This window comes from Lynx rufus, unplaced genomic scaffold (assembly GCF_022079265.1).
Source record: "Lynx rufus isolate CCGP_SWC_20201006 ecotype Redwood Valley unplaced genomic scaffold, mLynRuf1.p SCAF_7, whole genome shotgun sequence".
NCBI lineage: Eukaryota > Metazoa > Chordata > Mammalia > Carnivora > Felidae > Lynx > Lynx rufus.
Window position 1 is genome coordinate 137,722,525 of NW_025814889.1, and position 16,518 is coordinate 137,739,042.

The following is a 16,518-nucleotide window of genomic DNA, read 5'->3' on the forward strand; positions in this document are numbered from 1 at the left end:
CTGGAATGTTTCCCATTTTTCCTGTTACACAGAATGGTTCAATAAATAAATCATTTCATGTACATGTGAGTTCATCTGTGTGTGAAGTTCCTAACAAGTACAACTGGTAGAACGGCCCTTCGCAGAGCTGATACGAATTTTATACTCAGAGCAGGGGATGGAAGGGTTTCTCTCCTCACACGGTGTTAGCAAACCTTCCAATGTTTATCAACCCGACAGGTGGAAAAAGCATTGAGTGCAGTTTTAGTTGGCATTTCCCGTATAAAGTGAGAATGAGTTTTCACATATAAGAGCAATTATATTTCCTTCCACGACAATACGTTTGTTCAAATCCTTCATCCATTTTTCTGCTTTGTGTTCTTGTTTTCCATCGATTTATAGGAAAATTTGCTCTTTACTCTGCTGCAAATATTATCCCTGGTTTGCCATGTCTTTTGATTTTGCTTGTGGTTTGTGCCATGCAGAATTTTTTATGGGAATTTACCCATCTTTTATGGCTTTGGGGTTTTTTTTGTCATACTGAAAAGGTCTTACTATCTCTGACATTAAGGATAAAGCCCCGGGGCGCCTGGGTGGCTCAGTGGGTTGATCGACTGACTTTGGCTCAGGTCATGATCTCGTGGTTCGTGGGTTTGAGCCCCGTGTCAGGCTCTGTGCTGACAGCTCGGAGCCTGGAACCTGCTTCTGATTCTGTGTCTCCCTCTTTCTCTGCCCCTCCCGCACTTATGCTCTGTCTCTCTCTCAGAAATAAACATTAAAAAAAAATTTAAAAAAAAATAAAGCCCCCATGCTTTCTCTTAGTAGACTTACAGTTTCATTTCTCGCATTTATATTTTGAATCCATCTGAAATATATTCTGATATAAGGTATGAAATTTAGATTCAATTATGTTCTGTTCTAGATGGTGCCCAGTTTTTAATTTTTTTTTTAATGTTTATTATTTATTTTTGAGAGAGAGACAGAGTGAGAGTGGGGAGTGGCACAGAGAGAGAGGGAGACACAGGATCCGAAGGAGCTCCAGGCTCCGAGTGGTCAGCCACAGAGCCCGATGCAGGGCTCGAACTCACGAACCGTGAGATCGTGACCTGAGCTGAAGTTGGACACTTAACTGACTGAGCCACCCAGGCGCCCTGGTACCCAGTTTTTTCAATTTACTGTAGCCTGCATTTTATTTTGTTTAATGTGCATAATTTTTGGAAAAATGATCTTTTCACAAATTACTAGCTAGCTAATGACAGTTTTCTGGGTCTGTTTTTTGCTAACCATGTTAAAAACATAAATATATCTTTCCATATAATTGTTAAAGTAAGTCACCCAACTTATGGGAAAGGAAACAAATTATTATTGTTTCTCTGGTTAAGGGGAATGGATGGAATAATCGCATGCATTTAAAGAGAGTCCAGATTTTAAAATGTTGTTATATAAATTTAAAAATATTTAGAAATTGAGTTATCATAAAAATCTTGATGACCAAACTATAGCTAGCAGAACTGCTCTAACTTATATTATGTAGTTCATATATACTGTGTAGATTATAAACTAGCCCAAATATCATTTTGTGACGTCACTTGCAGTATTTGAATTTAAAAACATTTTAAACCCAATATCAAGTCTGTAGAAAGATATCAAGTCCATGGAAAACCAAAAGCACAAATTGAAGACATTTTCTGTGAAATGTGACGTCTACACAGAAAATTCTTTAAGTGGAACAGGAAGAAGATAAAGTCCCTGAAATATACTTAAGATACAAGTAAGACAAATGAAGCTAATTAAAATTTTGAAATAATGAAAAGAACGAGAGACAGCCTAGAGGAGTAAGGCGTGAACAAGATATAGGGCCGTGAAAGTTCGCTGAATGAAAGAATAAACAGTCTTATCTTCATGTGACCTCTTTAAATTGACCATACAAATCTTCAAAACCAATTTTACAAACATACAAAAATCAACTGTAGTATAAATAGGTAGCAAAATATCTTAGTAGCTCACTTATGATACCTCCTTAAATTTAATGTGTAGAAGTCAATGACAGCGACCAAATTACGATTACTGAAAGAAGTACTAAAATGTATGAGAAATTAATCATGTTAGGTAAGTTAATAAACTCAATACTGGAAATTCCTACTTCTCATAACAATAGCCTATTTTGTATTAATCTGCAATTCTGGACATTCCAGATCTAATGTGTAAATTAGCTTAGTACTAAATAAAAAAACAACTGGCACTTTTTGAGAGCTATTTGCTAGGCACTGAAATGGCATTTTGCATGTTATTACTTAATTTAACCCTCTAACCCTATGAAATGGGTACGATTATTTCTCCAATTTTAAATGATAAAATTAGATGTGTAGAAACTCTCTGGAAGGTGTATCATTAAATACTAAGTAGCATCACTGGTCTTACCTCATAACTTATGCTCTCAGACTCTATGTTATAATTCATAACAAATGTAGTTCAAAAAAAACCCTATGTCAGATAATTTGAGGAATTTAACACTGCTTAACTAAATATAAATTATTCAACTGAGTAAAACGGTATTTTTTAAATAAAAATTATCCTCTTGAGATTAGCATTCATTCAGTAAGCTCATTTCAATTATGCTATCCTTAGAACTTCAAGTGTGCCAAAACCGTGAATGTGTAAAAGGACAATGTCTGCGTTGAGCTACGGAAGAATTAATATAAAACATAAGCTCCTAAAACCTTTTTCCTGGCATCCAGAAACACATGTATGATATATGAAACGCCAGGAAAGTCAGAGATGCACCAAGGACATTTACTGCATGTCAGGTAAAAAAAAAAAAAAAAAAAAAATTAACTGCGTTAGGCTATGATTACAATAGATCTAATTTCTAAAATATAATTTATAACAGGGAATACTACAGAAATTAATTCTTTGAAAATTCAATGAGACATTTTAACAATCACCGAAGCCGTAACTATCCTAGGTTCTGTTAGTTTTCCTTCTAAAAGAGAGCATATGAGCATATATAAATATTTGTGTGTATAGTATATTAGTCTTATAAATACTGCTTCAAATTATCCCAAGGTGTGATCTAAGCCTCTTACTTTCCGTCTTTCAGGTCCATCGAATGCAATATGCCTTGCTTCCTCCACAGTCTCACAGACAAGGCCATTTCCACACACGAACTGAATTACTTTCTTCAGCTGAGGAAACTGAGTCTTTATGACATCAATCATCATTTTACAGCCTTTAATCTCCCTCAGTCTTTCATTGATTGGCTTGATCTGAAAGGTTAAAAAATACTTGTTATATTAGATACACTAAAATAAAAATGCAATATTTAGTACATGCTCAAAAAGCATACATAAGCATGACAGCAAAAAATTAACAGAATGAACTTATATGCAATAAAATTTGACAAAAACCTGATGAACTATATCCCACTGACTGGCCCACGTAACATTTAAAGAAAACACACTTGAGCAAAAGCCAGAAGATACAATTTCCAGATTCAACTCTGCCACCAGCCAGCTGGGCCAAAGCAATGGCTGACCAGGGTTCCATGCTCTCAAAATGAGAAAATCTAATGGGAGATAACACCCATTTACGTATGCGTCAAGAGAGTGGCACATCATGGAACTCTGAAAATCATTTTAGGCTTAAATGACCAGGAAAGCCTTCAGACCTTTTTCGACATGACTTTTAGGCTGGGTGTGTAAACAGATTTTTAAAAAGTGCCTGCGATGATTGCTGGAAAACAGCAGGTAGGTATGACCTCACTGTTATGAGAACAAGCCGGTGAGAACTAATGACAGACAAGGCGGAGAGTCAAGTGCAGGGCAGTCCAAGTCTAGGGCACAAGCTCTAACCGCTACACACACTGCCTGCAGCTCAGGGTCTTGAAAGCTGGACCAAGCAGAGCATTTTCTCTAGGAGGCAAAAAACCAGTAAAGGACGTCGATTATGGTAATGACAAGCCTCCTGCTATAGGAATTTACTCTGGATACCCTAAGGCCTCTCAATACATAAGGCCCCAAATTTTGTCTGCTGTACCAAAGACTGATATGTGTTTCCTGCGATGTATGTAAATACGTGATTGCATATTTAACAACTGAGACCCAGGGTTGGCATTTCAAGGACAGACTGATATGTCTTAACTGTTCCTACCGTTTGCTACAGAACAAAATAAATTGCTGGCTAGCAGGCAGAGTGGTGTACCACTAGAGTCATGTCCTCAAAATCATCAAGGTACACTTACAGCAAAACTAAATTAGAAAGAAATGATATTAAATCAAGAACTACTATGCTTTGCCTACCAATACTCTAACACCAGCCATTTGAGTGACTAACAGGCATTCAAGCTATGACTTTTTTTTCTATCACTGCCTAGTTTTAGGCAATAAAGACATGCTTTAAAGACAAGATTTTGTCACCACTAAGTAATAAATATTACAAATCTCTTACATCAAGGTAATCTAGAGCAAGGAATGTCTCCGGTTCAGCTCTTTCCTCCTTCAGAAATCGAATACAATCTTTTGCTACCTTTTCAGAGGCTACAACAATGGCAACCATGTAGCGACCAAAAAGTTTAGTAACAGCCAGTTGGTATTTCTTATGAATAGGGTGGCAGAGGTCAAGCAGTCTTCCAAACTTAGCAGGTTTCAAAACAGGAGAAAACACACACATTATTGAGGGACAAATAATTCACTGTTTTTCAATGTAACAGAGCATAATGGACCATAAACTAATTTTACGGAACTATAAATATCATATTTGAACACTGTCTCATTCAAATGGACATAGGTTTAATTAGGAAGTATCCATTTAGGTGTGCCACACTTCATTTAAGAGTAATGAGGAGAGACTAGCCTTACCAAGGTATTGAAATGCTTCACGAAGCCACGGTAACTCATCCACTCTCTGAGTATTAAATAAGAATCTATGAGGTGCCTGCTACATGCAGTTTACTGAGCTAGAAATTGTGTGACCATCACTGAACAAGTGACCTTACAAGGCTTTCAGTCCAGTAGAGAAGATATAAATGAGAATTACAAGCATACACAAAATAGAGGGATAATATACACTGTGATAACACGAAGTATTCTGAGCGCATGTAATAGGGACCAGGTTGACTGGAGAAGCCGGGGAAGTCTTCCTATGAAGTGTTATATGAGATCTGATGAATGGCCAAGAAGTAATTAGACTGAAAATCAAAAACTTTACTAGAAAGTGTCAGCATATCAACCGTCCCATATCATCACTGCTCCCTAGAAAATCTGAAGATTCAATTTTACATCTTTCTACTCTTTCTGCATTTAATAGGTTCTATTTCAGGAATACCAATTTCTTTATGATAGGGCATCGTTGTCTTTAATATTCATTATCTTGCTGTTTGTATTTTTCTTCTCCACTCAACCTGTGATTAACTCAACCTTACTTCTAGGTCAGTCATTTGACTTTCAGCTACATAACCCATTCCTTGCTACTTGCAATTTACTTATTAGTTCAGCAATAATATTTGTTCTTGATTTGTTTTCTTGGCTCTATGTTTTACTTTTTATTTTGTTTTAGCTCAGATGTGAATCTGGTTTTATGAATTCAAGCTCTTATTAAATTATCCATAGCACACCATACTTAAGGGGGATTTTGTTCAGTAACCTTCTTCCAGACTAGCCTCTTTGACTCCTAAATGCTTTTTTAAAATTTTATTTAAAAAAATTTTTTCAGAGACAGAGCGTGAACAGGGGAGGGGCAGAGAGAGAGGGAGACACAGAATCTGAAGCAGGGTCCAGCTCCAAGATATCAGCACAGAGGCTGACATGGGGCTTGAACCCACGAACTGTGAGATCACGACCTGAGCCAAAGTTGGACACTTAACCAACTGAGCCACCCAGGAGCCCCATTCTAAATGCTTTTTAAATTACTCTTTCTTTTTATTATTGCATGTACCTACAGCTGTTGTATTGATTCTTTTCAACTTGCTTACGTGGGCAGCTCTGTTCAGACCTTTAAGTTGCTGTGGTGGATAACTTTCCTGATTGCCTCACCTACAACTGAGAGCACCAAGTGGTGGACTAAATTAGGTATTTTCTGTTTTATCTCCTCAGTATTTTCTGGTCTGTTTTCTATCACCTAATGGCATGGAGGATAGGGGCAAGTGAGAGCGGAGTTGAGGCTGTGTAGATCTTTTGTCTGAATACTTGAGCTTTGCTCTTTCTTCTGAGTTTTTAATTAATATCCAATACCAAGGTTCCTCTGCCTCGGGGGAGGAGGGAAAATTCCATTTTGGGTACAGGGTTTTGAACTGGCCTTTACTTCCATCTAAGAACATCAGAGGTTTATGTTTCCTGACCCACTAGTTTTGAATCAGAAGGAAACAAATATATATAACATATATACACACATACATACACACACACACACACGTATATACTTGTGTTTACTTGTTGCTAGATTAAGGGATACTAGGTGAGAATTCTCAGGAATTTGTCAGTTTTCCTTCTGCAGAGTTAAGAACAAGAAATGTTCAATTTTTCTTCTTTTTTTAAATCATGGACTATCACCATTTTCTGACGTTTACGGCATTAGATGTAATAGCCCCGTTCCTTTTTCGGTTGTTAAACTACTTTTTAAAACTAGTTTCGTCATTTTGTTTGGTACTGGGGGGAAGGATCGTGTGACCCAGCCTTATTCCTCCCCCATCACTACCCAGAAGTCAAGACCAGTTTCAAAACAGTTCAAGAGGTTGCCAGGGCCAAAAGCTAAGAACAGGCCCTCCTAAGAGAAGGACTGCACAGTGTCCCCGGTGTTAATGACAAGAGAGTGAGACACCACAACCCCGACAGCAGAGGCAGTCATTCTGTGAAGCTGATGCCCCAACAACCGGAGCTGTCCTGCAGCTAATGAAATGTATCAGCAGAAGTGGATACACAGATTTAGAGAATAAAACATCATCATTTCAAAAGTATGCCATTGAGGTTAACTGAAAATATTAAAAACAAAACAAAACAAAACAAAACAAAACCAAGAAGAACATGAGGCTTGAGGTGATCTGTTGTGACCTATGGGGATAGTGGTCGTAAGTCAGACTTTCTGGGTCATACTGTTAATGTCCAGGTTTCTCTCAGATAATTACTTATCTCTAGACACTGTTGGAAGTTAAATTTTGTCACAATTATCTACTATTATATTTTCAATACAAATAATCAAACACAAAACTAAAAGACTTCTGAAATAATTCTGCTTCCTAGTAATGGTAACTTTTAAAATCCCAAATAAGAAAGCTTAGCCCTTTTGTTTCAATTAATTATTCACTTCTAATTACCACAGAATCTGGGTAAAGTCTTTTAAGGTGTTCTAGAACTTCTGCTCTCTTCTGCTGACGTTTTCCCTCATGGTTATCAATTCCAGCATTCTGCAATTCACTTCTAATAAGGTTCAATTCTTCATTCACTTCAGACATTCTTGATTTTGTGTTTTCAATTTCAACCACTAGGGTTTCCTCTTGCTGTTTTTTCTCTTTCAAGCAATCCCTACATAACAATAACAATAAGTTACTAGCAAAAAGAAAAAAAATTAATTGCAAGATACAACATACTGTGGTCTGGCACTGTAGGGGAATGGAATAGTGCTTATCAATTTTAAATGATGAAAACGACAATAAAATAAGCTTAGCACCAGACATGGGCAAAGAGATTTTGATCATTCTTTGTTGATTCAGAAGATACACATTTCTGAAGACTGAGAAAGTGAAAGTAAGGATAGATCACTATAATCAGAGGAGTCGTTGTGGGCTTAATGAGAAGTAAATGCCAATGAAAAACAAAAATCTTAGTGGGAGGATAATCAGGTCATGCCAGCTATCGTGACATAACTTATTATAAAACATCAATACCAACATTTCAAGTTTCATCACTTGAAAGTTTATATTTTAAAACTTAAATAGTGTATTTACTTATGTGGTTAAGTCTAATTTTTAATTATCTACAATGAAATGAAAAAAATGGAGGAGTGAGGGGCCCCTGGATGGCTCAGTTGGTTAAATGTCCAACTCTTGATTTCAGTTCAGGTCGTGATCTTGCAGTCATGGGATCGAGCCCCACATTGGGCCCCATGCTGAGTATGGAGCCTGCTTGGGATTCTCTCTCTCTCCTTCTCTCTCTGCCCCTTCCCCCCTCAAAACAAATAAACATTTTTTTAAAAAAGAAAAAAACCACAGGAGTGAGAACATTATGATACAGTGGAAGCTTTCATTTCACAGATATACCCCAAATATACCAGACCCTCGAGACATAAGAAAGCCACAAGAATTTCCCCTGTACCCACATGCATGTTTTTGTATATTCTTCCAACTTCTCTATTCGTTTTTTATGATCTTCTATCTGCTCTTTTATTTGTTTTAGATTTTCCTAAAACAGGAAGAAAACTTAAAATCAATTACAGCAACTCCAAATAAAGTTATTTTTCACTATCCTCCTAGAAGTTACTAGAGAATTGTAAGATGTTCTAAACTTGAAATATATCAAATATAACCATATGAAAACACCTATAAGCACAAGGTTTAACTCTGAAAAGGCAGTAAAGCATAGAGCTTTGAGTTTGTGAGGGTCAAGGTTCAAATCCTGGCTCCACCATTTACTAGATATTTGGCAACTCCAAACTCTAAGGGTTGATCTTCAAAGGTCTACACATTTCTTATCCGTCCCTCAAACTAATTCATTCAATAAATATTTATTCCCTGGCTGCCATGTACTGGGAACTAGAGATATAATAATGAACAGGATAGAGTCTCTGCTCTCAAGGACTGAGGGCTGGTGGGAGACACACAAGTAGACAGTAATTCTAGGGCAGCTACTTGGTGTTACAAACAGCATAGGCACCTGGAAGGCAACCATGGGCTTGTGAGACTAGGACTTTGCACAAGTCTTGCTCCATTCACTGTATCACTAAATACAAGTGCTGTACTAGCCTTCAAGGTTTCATATCTAACCTTTCCCGTATTCACCCCGTGCACTACAGCCAGATTAACCTTTCTTACTCCATTACTAAGTGATCTAAAACCAGGAGCGTACCAAAGTAAAAACAATTCCTTTTCAGTATATAGTAGCAGATGAAATGACAAAATCTTCATCTGGAAAAGGAAAAATATATTCTATGAAGATAATTATGTCATTTTACTCATTTGTAATACAAATTCACTGAATAAACATCTACTGTGCTAGGTGCTGGAGTTATAAAAATAAGCAAGACATAGTTCCTTTTCTCTAGAACTCACACATTTCACAATTAGAGTCGTTATACTGAAATTCTATTATCACAAACTTAAGAATTCCATTCAAAGAGGGGCGCCTGGGTGGCTCAGTCAGTTAAGCGTCCGACTTCGGCTCAGGTCATGATCCCACAGTTCATGGGTTCGAGCCCTGCGTCAGGCTCTGTGCTGACAGCTCAGAGCCTGGAGCTTGCTTCTGATTCTGTGTCTCCCTCTCTCTCTCTGCCCCTCTCCTGCTCATAGTTTGTGTCTCTCTCTCTCAAAATAAACATTAAAGGGGCGCCTGGGTGGCGCAGTCGGTTAAGCGTCCGACTTCAGCCAGGTCACGATCTCGCGGTCCGTGAGTTCGAGCCCCGCGTCAGGCTCTGGGCTGATGGCTCGGAGCCTGGAGCCTGTTTCCGATTCTGTGTCTCCCTCTCTCTCTGCCCCTCCCCCATTCATGCTCTGTCTCTCTCTGTCCCAAAAATAAATAAAAAACGTTGAAAAAAAATTAAAAAAAAAATAAATAAACATTAAAAAAATAAAACTTTCAACAACAAAAAAGAATTCCATTCAAAGAAGCAAAAACAAGATGAACGAGGCATACCAAGTTAAGTCAATTGGAAACACCTGCCTCTGCCTTTGCTCTGGCCACTCCCAGGGCTTGTATCACGCCAGCTGGGCTCCTTTGTGGTCAATACTTATCAAGGTCACCATCTGTTATGCCAAGAGCTCAGAACAAACTTCAGATATGGCTTAGTTTAAAGAATGAGCTTTAATGAAGAAAATGGAAAAGGCCAGGGTCTTCCCATGGAGAAGTGGTTAAGGCCTGGGTGTTCTGCTCGACACACAATAGAGGATAATCAGACAGTTTTGGTACCAGGTCTTCTGAATTTGAGATGCCGGCTGATCACGCAGTTGTCTGGGAGAAGCAAACACCGCCCAGAACCTTGTGATCTCAGGATCTGTGGGAAGTTAAAGCTCCTCCTGTCCTGTGGGAAACTGAGTCTGGGTACAGACGTCTCCATCTGTCTCCAACCTGACATGTTCTTCTTCTACTACCGATGTGTTTGTATTCAAAAGACAGCCACAGGGCGCCTGACACTCGATTTCAGTTCGGGTCATGATCTCACGGCTCGTGAGATCAAGCACCGTGTCAGGGTCTGTGCTGACAGCATGGAGCCTGCTTGGGATTCTCTCCCTGCCTTCCCCTCTCCCACTCACGTGTATGCATGTGTGCTCTCTGTCACATAAACATAAAAAAAAAAAAGACAGCTGCAATTCAACCACCACTTACTGACATCTAAGTACATGGTTTACAATGAACACTGTTACAAACCCTGCCTTTAAAAGCTTCCAGTCTAGTAGAACTGGTACCAAATGAACTGTACTTCTTATTCAATCTGATAAAAGCCCTTAGATGCAGATTAAGCCCAATGAGTAATTAGATGAGGAATAAATTATTTTCAGGTTTTTGGTGGGAAGAAAAAGTGGGCCCGAGAAGGCTTTGCAGTGTAACTACAGAATTTAATATGTAAAGATGAGGAGGTTTTCCCAAAACTAGCGTGTACAAAGGCAAAAATGTACAAAGAGTATTTACTGAAGTCAGTGTACAATTTCATAATGTGATGCAAATGATACAAGTGTTTTAAAGTAGTTACTGCTTTGGTACTGCATCTGTTTTTCTCCTTCCACAAAACGTTCTCTCTTCCACTCATGATTATCAAATAGTCCGCCTTTCATTCTTGGTCGTCTTTTCACCTGCCAATTCACAACATGCCTAACGTGAGAGGCAGTGCAGTGTATGGTGAAGAAGACGGACTGTGGAGACAAAGCGCCTGGAACCAAATCCCAGTTCCTCCACTTACTCATTTAGTCAAGTTAACCATGTTGTGCCTTGATTCCTTCATCCGTGAAATTCGCCCATCGAATATTTACTGATTATCCCTTCTGGATAAGGAACTATTCTAGACACTTGGGTTGTATCGGTGAACAAAACAGACAAACATCTCCCCGCTTTTGTGGAGTTAACTTTCTAGAGGGGGAAGGCAGACAAATATAGTATGGAAATTAAATCATGTGTTAGGAGAGAAACAAACACTTTGGGAGAGCAGAGCTGGGGCAAGGCCAGCAGAAGTGTGGTGGGTACTATAATTTTAGATAGGGAGGTCAGGGTAGGCTTCAATGAGAAAGCAACATCTGAGCAAAGACTTGCAGGAAGTGAGGGAGTGGCAAATGAAGAAATGTAGGGCAAGCTTGTTCCTAGCAGAGGAATAACCGGTGCAAAGGCCTGAAGGCAGAAATATGTCCAACATGTTCCAGGAGGCCAGTACAGCCAGATCACAGGGAGTAAGAGGGAGAACAGATAAAGCGGAGATTTGAAAGGTAAACTGGAGGGGGAGGGGCGAGCGACCAGGTAGCTCTATGGAGGGCACTCGAGGACCCTGACTTTGTGTGTGATGGCGAGCTACTGGAGGAAGTAAAAAAGAGCAAGTGTCATGATCTTAGATATTAAAACCATTTCTTTGGCTGCTGTGCTGAGGCCGTTGTAGAGGAGACGACAGCGGGAACAGGAAGACCTGGCAGGCTATCAGAGTGGTACAAACAAACAAACAAACAAACAAACAAACAAACAAACAAGAAGATGGTGATCGGGACCAGCAGGGCAGTGGAGAAGCGATACGAGACTTGGTACACGTACAAAGTGGAGCCGGCACAATTCCCTAAAGGAGTCAAAGATGGAACCCAAGTTTTCTGGTCGGAGCAACCAGTAAGAGTGAATCTCATCACCTAAAATGGGCAAGATTACGTGTGGGAAGCATGTGGGGGTGAAGATCAGAAGCTCGGCTTGGATTAAGTTTGAGAGATCTATTCAACATCCACAAAGGAGGTGCTGACAAAGCAGCTGGATATATGAGGTTGTGAGGAAGAGATACGAATTGGGGAGTCATCAGCGGATGACATTCAAATCTATGGGAATATAAGTCACCAAGGCAGAAAACTTAGAAAAGAGGAAAATCCAGGATGAGAACATAATAATACTAGTATCTACTTCATAAATTTGTCTGAATATTAAATAAATAAATCAGGTTCAGAGCAGTGCTGTAAAATGCTATATACGTGGTATGTACAAATAAACACTACACTATAATATTATTGCTGTTTTCTCTGGAAAACGTCAGACCCATTTCCACAGACATATTTCATTTTGAAATCCCAATCCTCAGTTTCCTCATCTGTACCCTAGAGTAAATACCTACTCTTTGTTATTATTGTGAGATGTACAGGAGCCAATGAATGCAATGTGCCTGGCAAAGTAATCAATCAACGTTTTCCTCTAAATTCCAAATATTTACTTATAAGTCAAATGTATATGTAATTCAGAACCATTTACCCTTTACAATTCTTATCAGAAATGGTCATATTTTTAGGATGGCCCACCGACTGTATAAAACATCACGATTTGTGATCTGTTGAATTGCCATAATAATTTTGGAGTCCAATTCTCACTCTTTGGAAAACGAGGTCATGAGGCATAGAGGAAAAGACCAGACACTTCGTATATTGTCACACGCTTTCATCTTATTCAACCTTCCCGTCTCTATGAGGTAGACTCATTGGTCCCTCTTGCACAAATGAAGAAATCAAGGCCCAGCCCAGACAAGTTAAATAATTTAGTTACTTCTCAAGACTACACAGACTCGTGACAGAAGGAGACTGGCTGGAAGCCAGGTCTGCCTAACTGGAGGGCAGAGCTCTATCATGCGGCCTTGATGGTCACTTCCCATGCAGTGCAGTAAGCTCCCAGGCTCCTCCTGGGCTGTGTCCTTGATGTTTCCACAGGGCCTTGCATTCACCTCTGTTAAGATACTTGTCTGTTTTTTCTCTTTATTTATCCTCCTCCTCACCTCACTGAACTAAAACACATGAAGGAAAAAAAACTGTGTGATCTGCTCATGACCATCACCACATAGGTGTGTAGAAAACACTTCCTGATTACATGAAAGAAGGTGCTTTCTGCTTCTATCTTAGACCATGATGAAGGAGCACCTAAAGGACACTGAGTGGCAAAACAAGGAACCCAGAATTTTTAAATTAATGGCTTATGCCTAACGTAAATCCATTAATATAGTGAAAAGCTGACACAAAAAGAGAATACCATTTCATTGATGGTAACTCCCCGTCATGACTGCACAAACAGAGGTACCTGAACTTCTCCATGCCTCCTCTTCTCGAATGCCAGTCTTTCTTTGTCAGCCCTCTGTTCCCACCGCAGCTTTTCCAGTTGTTGGGTCATTATAGCCACTTTCTTTCTTACTTGTTCCTTAAGTTCTTTATAACGATCCAGCTGTATAAGGAGTATTAAAATATTACTAACTCACAGAAGAAACACGAGAGGAAATTTTTATGTGATATCCTTTGACTAGAAGATAATCTTATCAGTTTTAAATAAATCGGATCATAATTGGTTATCTTTTCCAGGTAAGATAATGTGAACGTAAAATGAACCTCTTCTTATTTAAAACTGCCTAGATAGAGAGACAGATAAGGATTCAAAACCAACTCTATAAAGTCTCTGCAAGAAAAACGTAAAGAGAAAGGGGATTAAAAAATAAAAGAAGGGGATTAAACTCATTAACAGTCCACATGCAAGGAGTTCAGATAAAATCAAATATTTTATTTATATAGTTATTTTGGTATATATTTTATGATGTAAAATTATCATAACATTAATGAAAGATAAATGATAAAAAGTCAGTTGAGAGAATGTTTGAAAACTCTGAATTAAAAATTATGGGAGCTCTACTACCAATGTCATAATTATTTTTTCCCATTTGTTATAATTAAATCTTACATACCAAATTGCATATTAATTCACCACCACATTTAAACCACCTCAAACAATCAACTTCCCTCCTGCCAATTAAGTGGTCATGTTTCTTCAAAGCCACGTATATCTGATTTTTAAGTTTTTATAATATCCGTAAGGAAAAAACGATTACCTCAAAAACGTAAGAATATCAATTACCTAATTTTATTACAAAATGATACCATGTGGTCTTGTTGAAGTATTTTCTATGACTTCAATGAACTCATAAAGGTTATAATGCCATCGAATCTTATAAAACAAAGATACCCTAAAGATACATTCTGCATATAGGCTGAAAAATTTCAATCCCCATCACTGAGATGAGGATTATCTGAGGTCAATCTCTTAAACTATCAGAGAGGACATCCTTTAAGTTATTTCTAAGAAGCTGAAATAATAGAAATTTTTGTCATGTGTTGACTTGTTCACCTGACTGGCTTCTAGTTCAATGTCTCGCCTTTTGTATAAGATTTCTTCCTCAACCTGCTTCTCAAAACTTCTCCATGCACCATCTAAATCAACCAGTTCTGTCTCCAGGGCCTTTATGTCATCTTCCTGTTTAGAACATTGTTTTTCACTGTCCTCTATTGATTTCTTAGCCACATCTAATTTCTTGAGGTGGTGAGAAGTATTTTCTTTGGCTTTAATGTATTGAGGCCTTTTCTGATTTAAAAGTGCTTCAAGAGATCTAAAAAGAAAATAAAGTTTGCTTTAAAGTAAATTAAATCTATACCATATAAGGGAAGGAAGTTCTTTTGATCAAATCATACATTTAAAAATAAACTTTAGGGGCGCCTGGGTGGCGCAGTCGGTTAAGCGTCCGACTTCAGCCAGGTCACGATCTCGCGGTCCGTGAGTTCGAGCCCCGCGTCGGGCTCTGGGCTGATGGCTCAGAGCCTGGAGCCTGTTTCCGATTCTGTGTCTCCCTCTCTCTCTGCCCCTCCCCCGTTCATGCTCTGTCTCTCTCTGTCCCAAAAATAAATAAAAAACGTTGAAAAAAAATTTTTTAAAATAAACTTTAAAAATTGACTTTCAGAGACTATAAGCAGATCAGTGATTTCCAGAGGTTGGGGGGGAGGTACTGAACAGGTGGAGCACAGGGAAATTTTTTGAGTGGTAAACCACTCTGTATGATACCATAATGGTGGATATAGGACATTGTACATTTGTGAAAACCTATAGAACTTCATGGCACCAAGAGTGAACCTTAATGTAATGTATACAAATTAAAAAAATCACTTAGGAGGCTAAGGGATCCAGATGGAATACAAAATGTGACCAAAGAATCTACTGTATTACCAGTGTATGAAATCACCTTCCTGAAGGGGATTGGGAGGAAAGGTGCTAACCTAAGTAACTCTGAAAATGAGTCAAGTCTATAAAACTAAAAGCAAGAGGACCTGTGCACAGGCACTGTACTCTCATTGCCAAAGTTGCTCCCCATGAGGGTATGGGTTAACATCAGCAGTACCGCCACAGATGATTACTAGAACTGAAAATGACCGGCTGACCGTGGAAGCCAGGTTGCTCGCTATTGCCATGGAGGTTACGGACAGGCGAGAGAAGGTCAACGTCAACAATGATGGCAACTCATATTATGATGTATTAGACAAATGCTAGGTCATATAACATATTATATGTAGATATTCCCGATGCGATGAGAAGGACATTTTACCCCCTGCGGCCTTCCCCTTCAAAATCCATAAACCTTGACTAATGATGAGAAACTATTGGGCAAATCCAAATTAAGAGACATTCTACAAAAAAACCTGACCAATATGGCTCAAAATTATCTAGGTCATCAAAAACAAGGAAAGGCTGAGAAACTGTCACGGCCAAGAGGAGCCCACAAAAACAGGATAACAAATGTAACATAGTGTCCTGGACCAGAGACAAAAGACACTGGGGAAAAGAGAGAAAATATTAGTCAACCATGGACTTCAGTTAACAGTAGTGCATGAACACTGGTTCACTAATTCTGACACATGTATCATATTAATAATGTTATTAAGTAGGAGAAACTGAATGTGGGGAATATGGGAACTCTTACTATCTTTGTAATTTTTCTGTATATCTAAAAGTATTCCAAAGTAAAAAGTTTATCTAAAAAATCAACTTTCAAAATGTCACTTATATTTTTATTTTTTTATCAATGTACATAAAACCTAACTGTTAATAACTATGTTTTAAAACTCACTTTAACTCTTTTTCTGTTTGTTGTAGTTTTCTAGTTAGCATTCCATGTTCCTTTTTCTTGGCTTTAACTATGTTTTCATGATCAGAAAGAGACTCTTTTGTGACACTCAAATTCCTGTTCACACGCTCTAACTCGGTGTTCAGAAAATGAATTTTCCTTTCATTATGATATAGTTGGAAAAGCTGTAATTGTATTTTGTTTATTTTCAGTTCTTCAAGGAGACTCTGGTAACGTTCTGCCTAT

At 38.4% G+C, this 16,518-nt stretch overlaps 1 protein-coding gene across 2 annotated transcripts in view; it reads right to left on the reverse strand.

The window, feature by feature from the left end:
* The window catches only part of SMC1B (structural maintenance of chromosomes 1B), a 75,333-nt gene that overhangs the window by 38,534 nt on the left and 20,281 nt on the right, over nt 1-16,518 (reverse strand). For both annotated transcript variants that reach the window (XM_047064983.1, XM_047064982.1), the window contains exons 5-11: nt 16,276-16,514; nt 14,508-14,766; nt 13,416-13,556; nt 8,287-8,369; nt 7,286-7,493; nt 4,426-4,611; nt 3,066-3,245 (exon numbers count right to left, since the gene is read on the reverse strand). In XM_047064983.1, the coding sequence (XP_046920939.1) occupies nt 3,066-3,245; nt 4,426-4,611; nt 7,286-7,493; nt 8,287-8,369; nt 13,416-13,556; nt 14,508-14,766; nt 16,276-16,514 (1,296 nt within the window). The remainder of the gene's footprint in view (nt 1-3,065; nt 3,246-4,425; nt 4,612-7,285; nt 7,494-8,286; nt 8,370-13,415; nt 13,557-14,507; nt 14,767-16,275; nt 16,515-16,518) is intronic.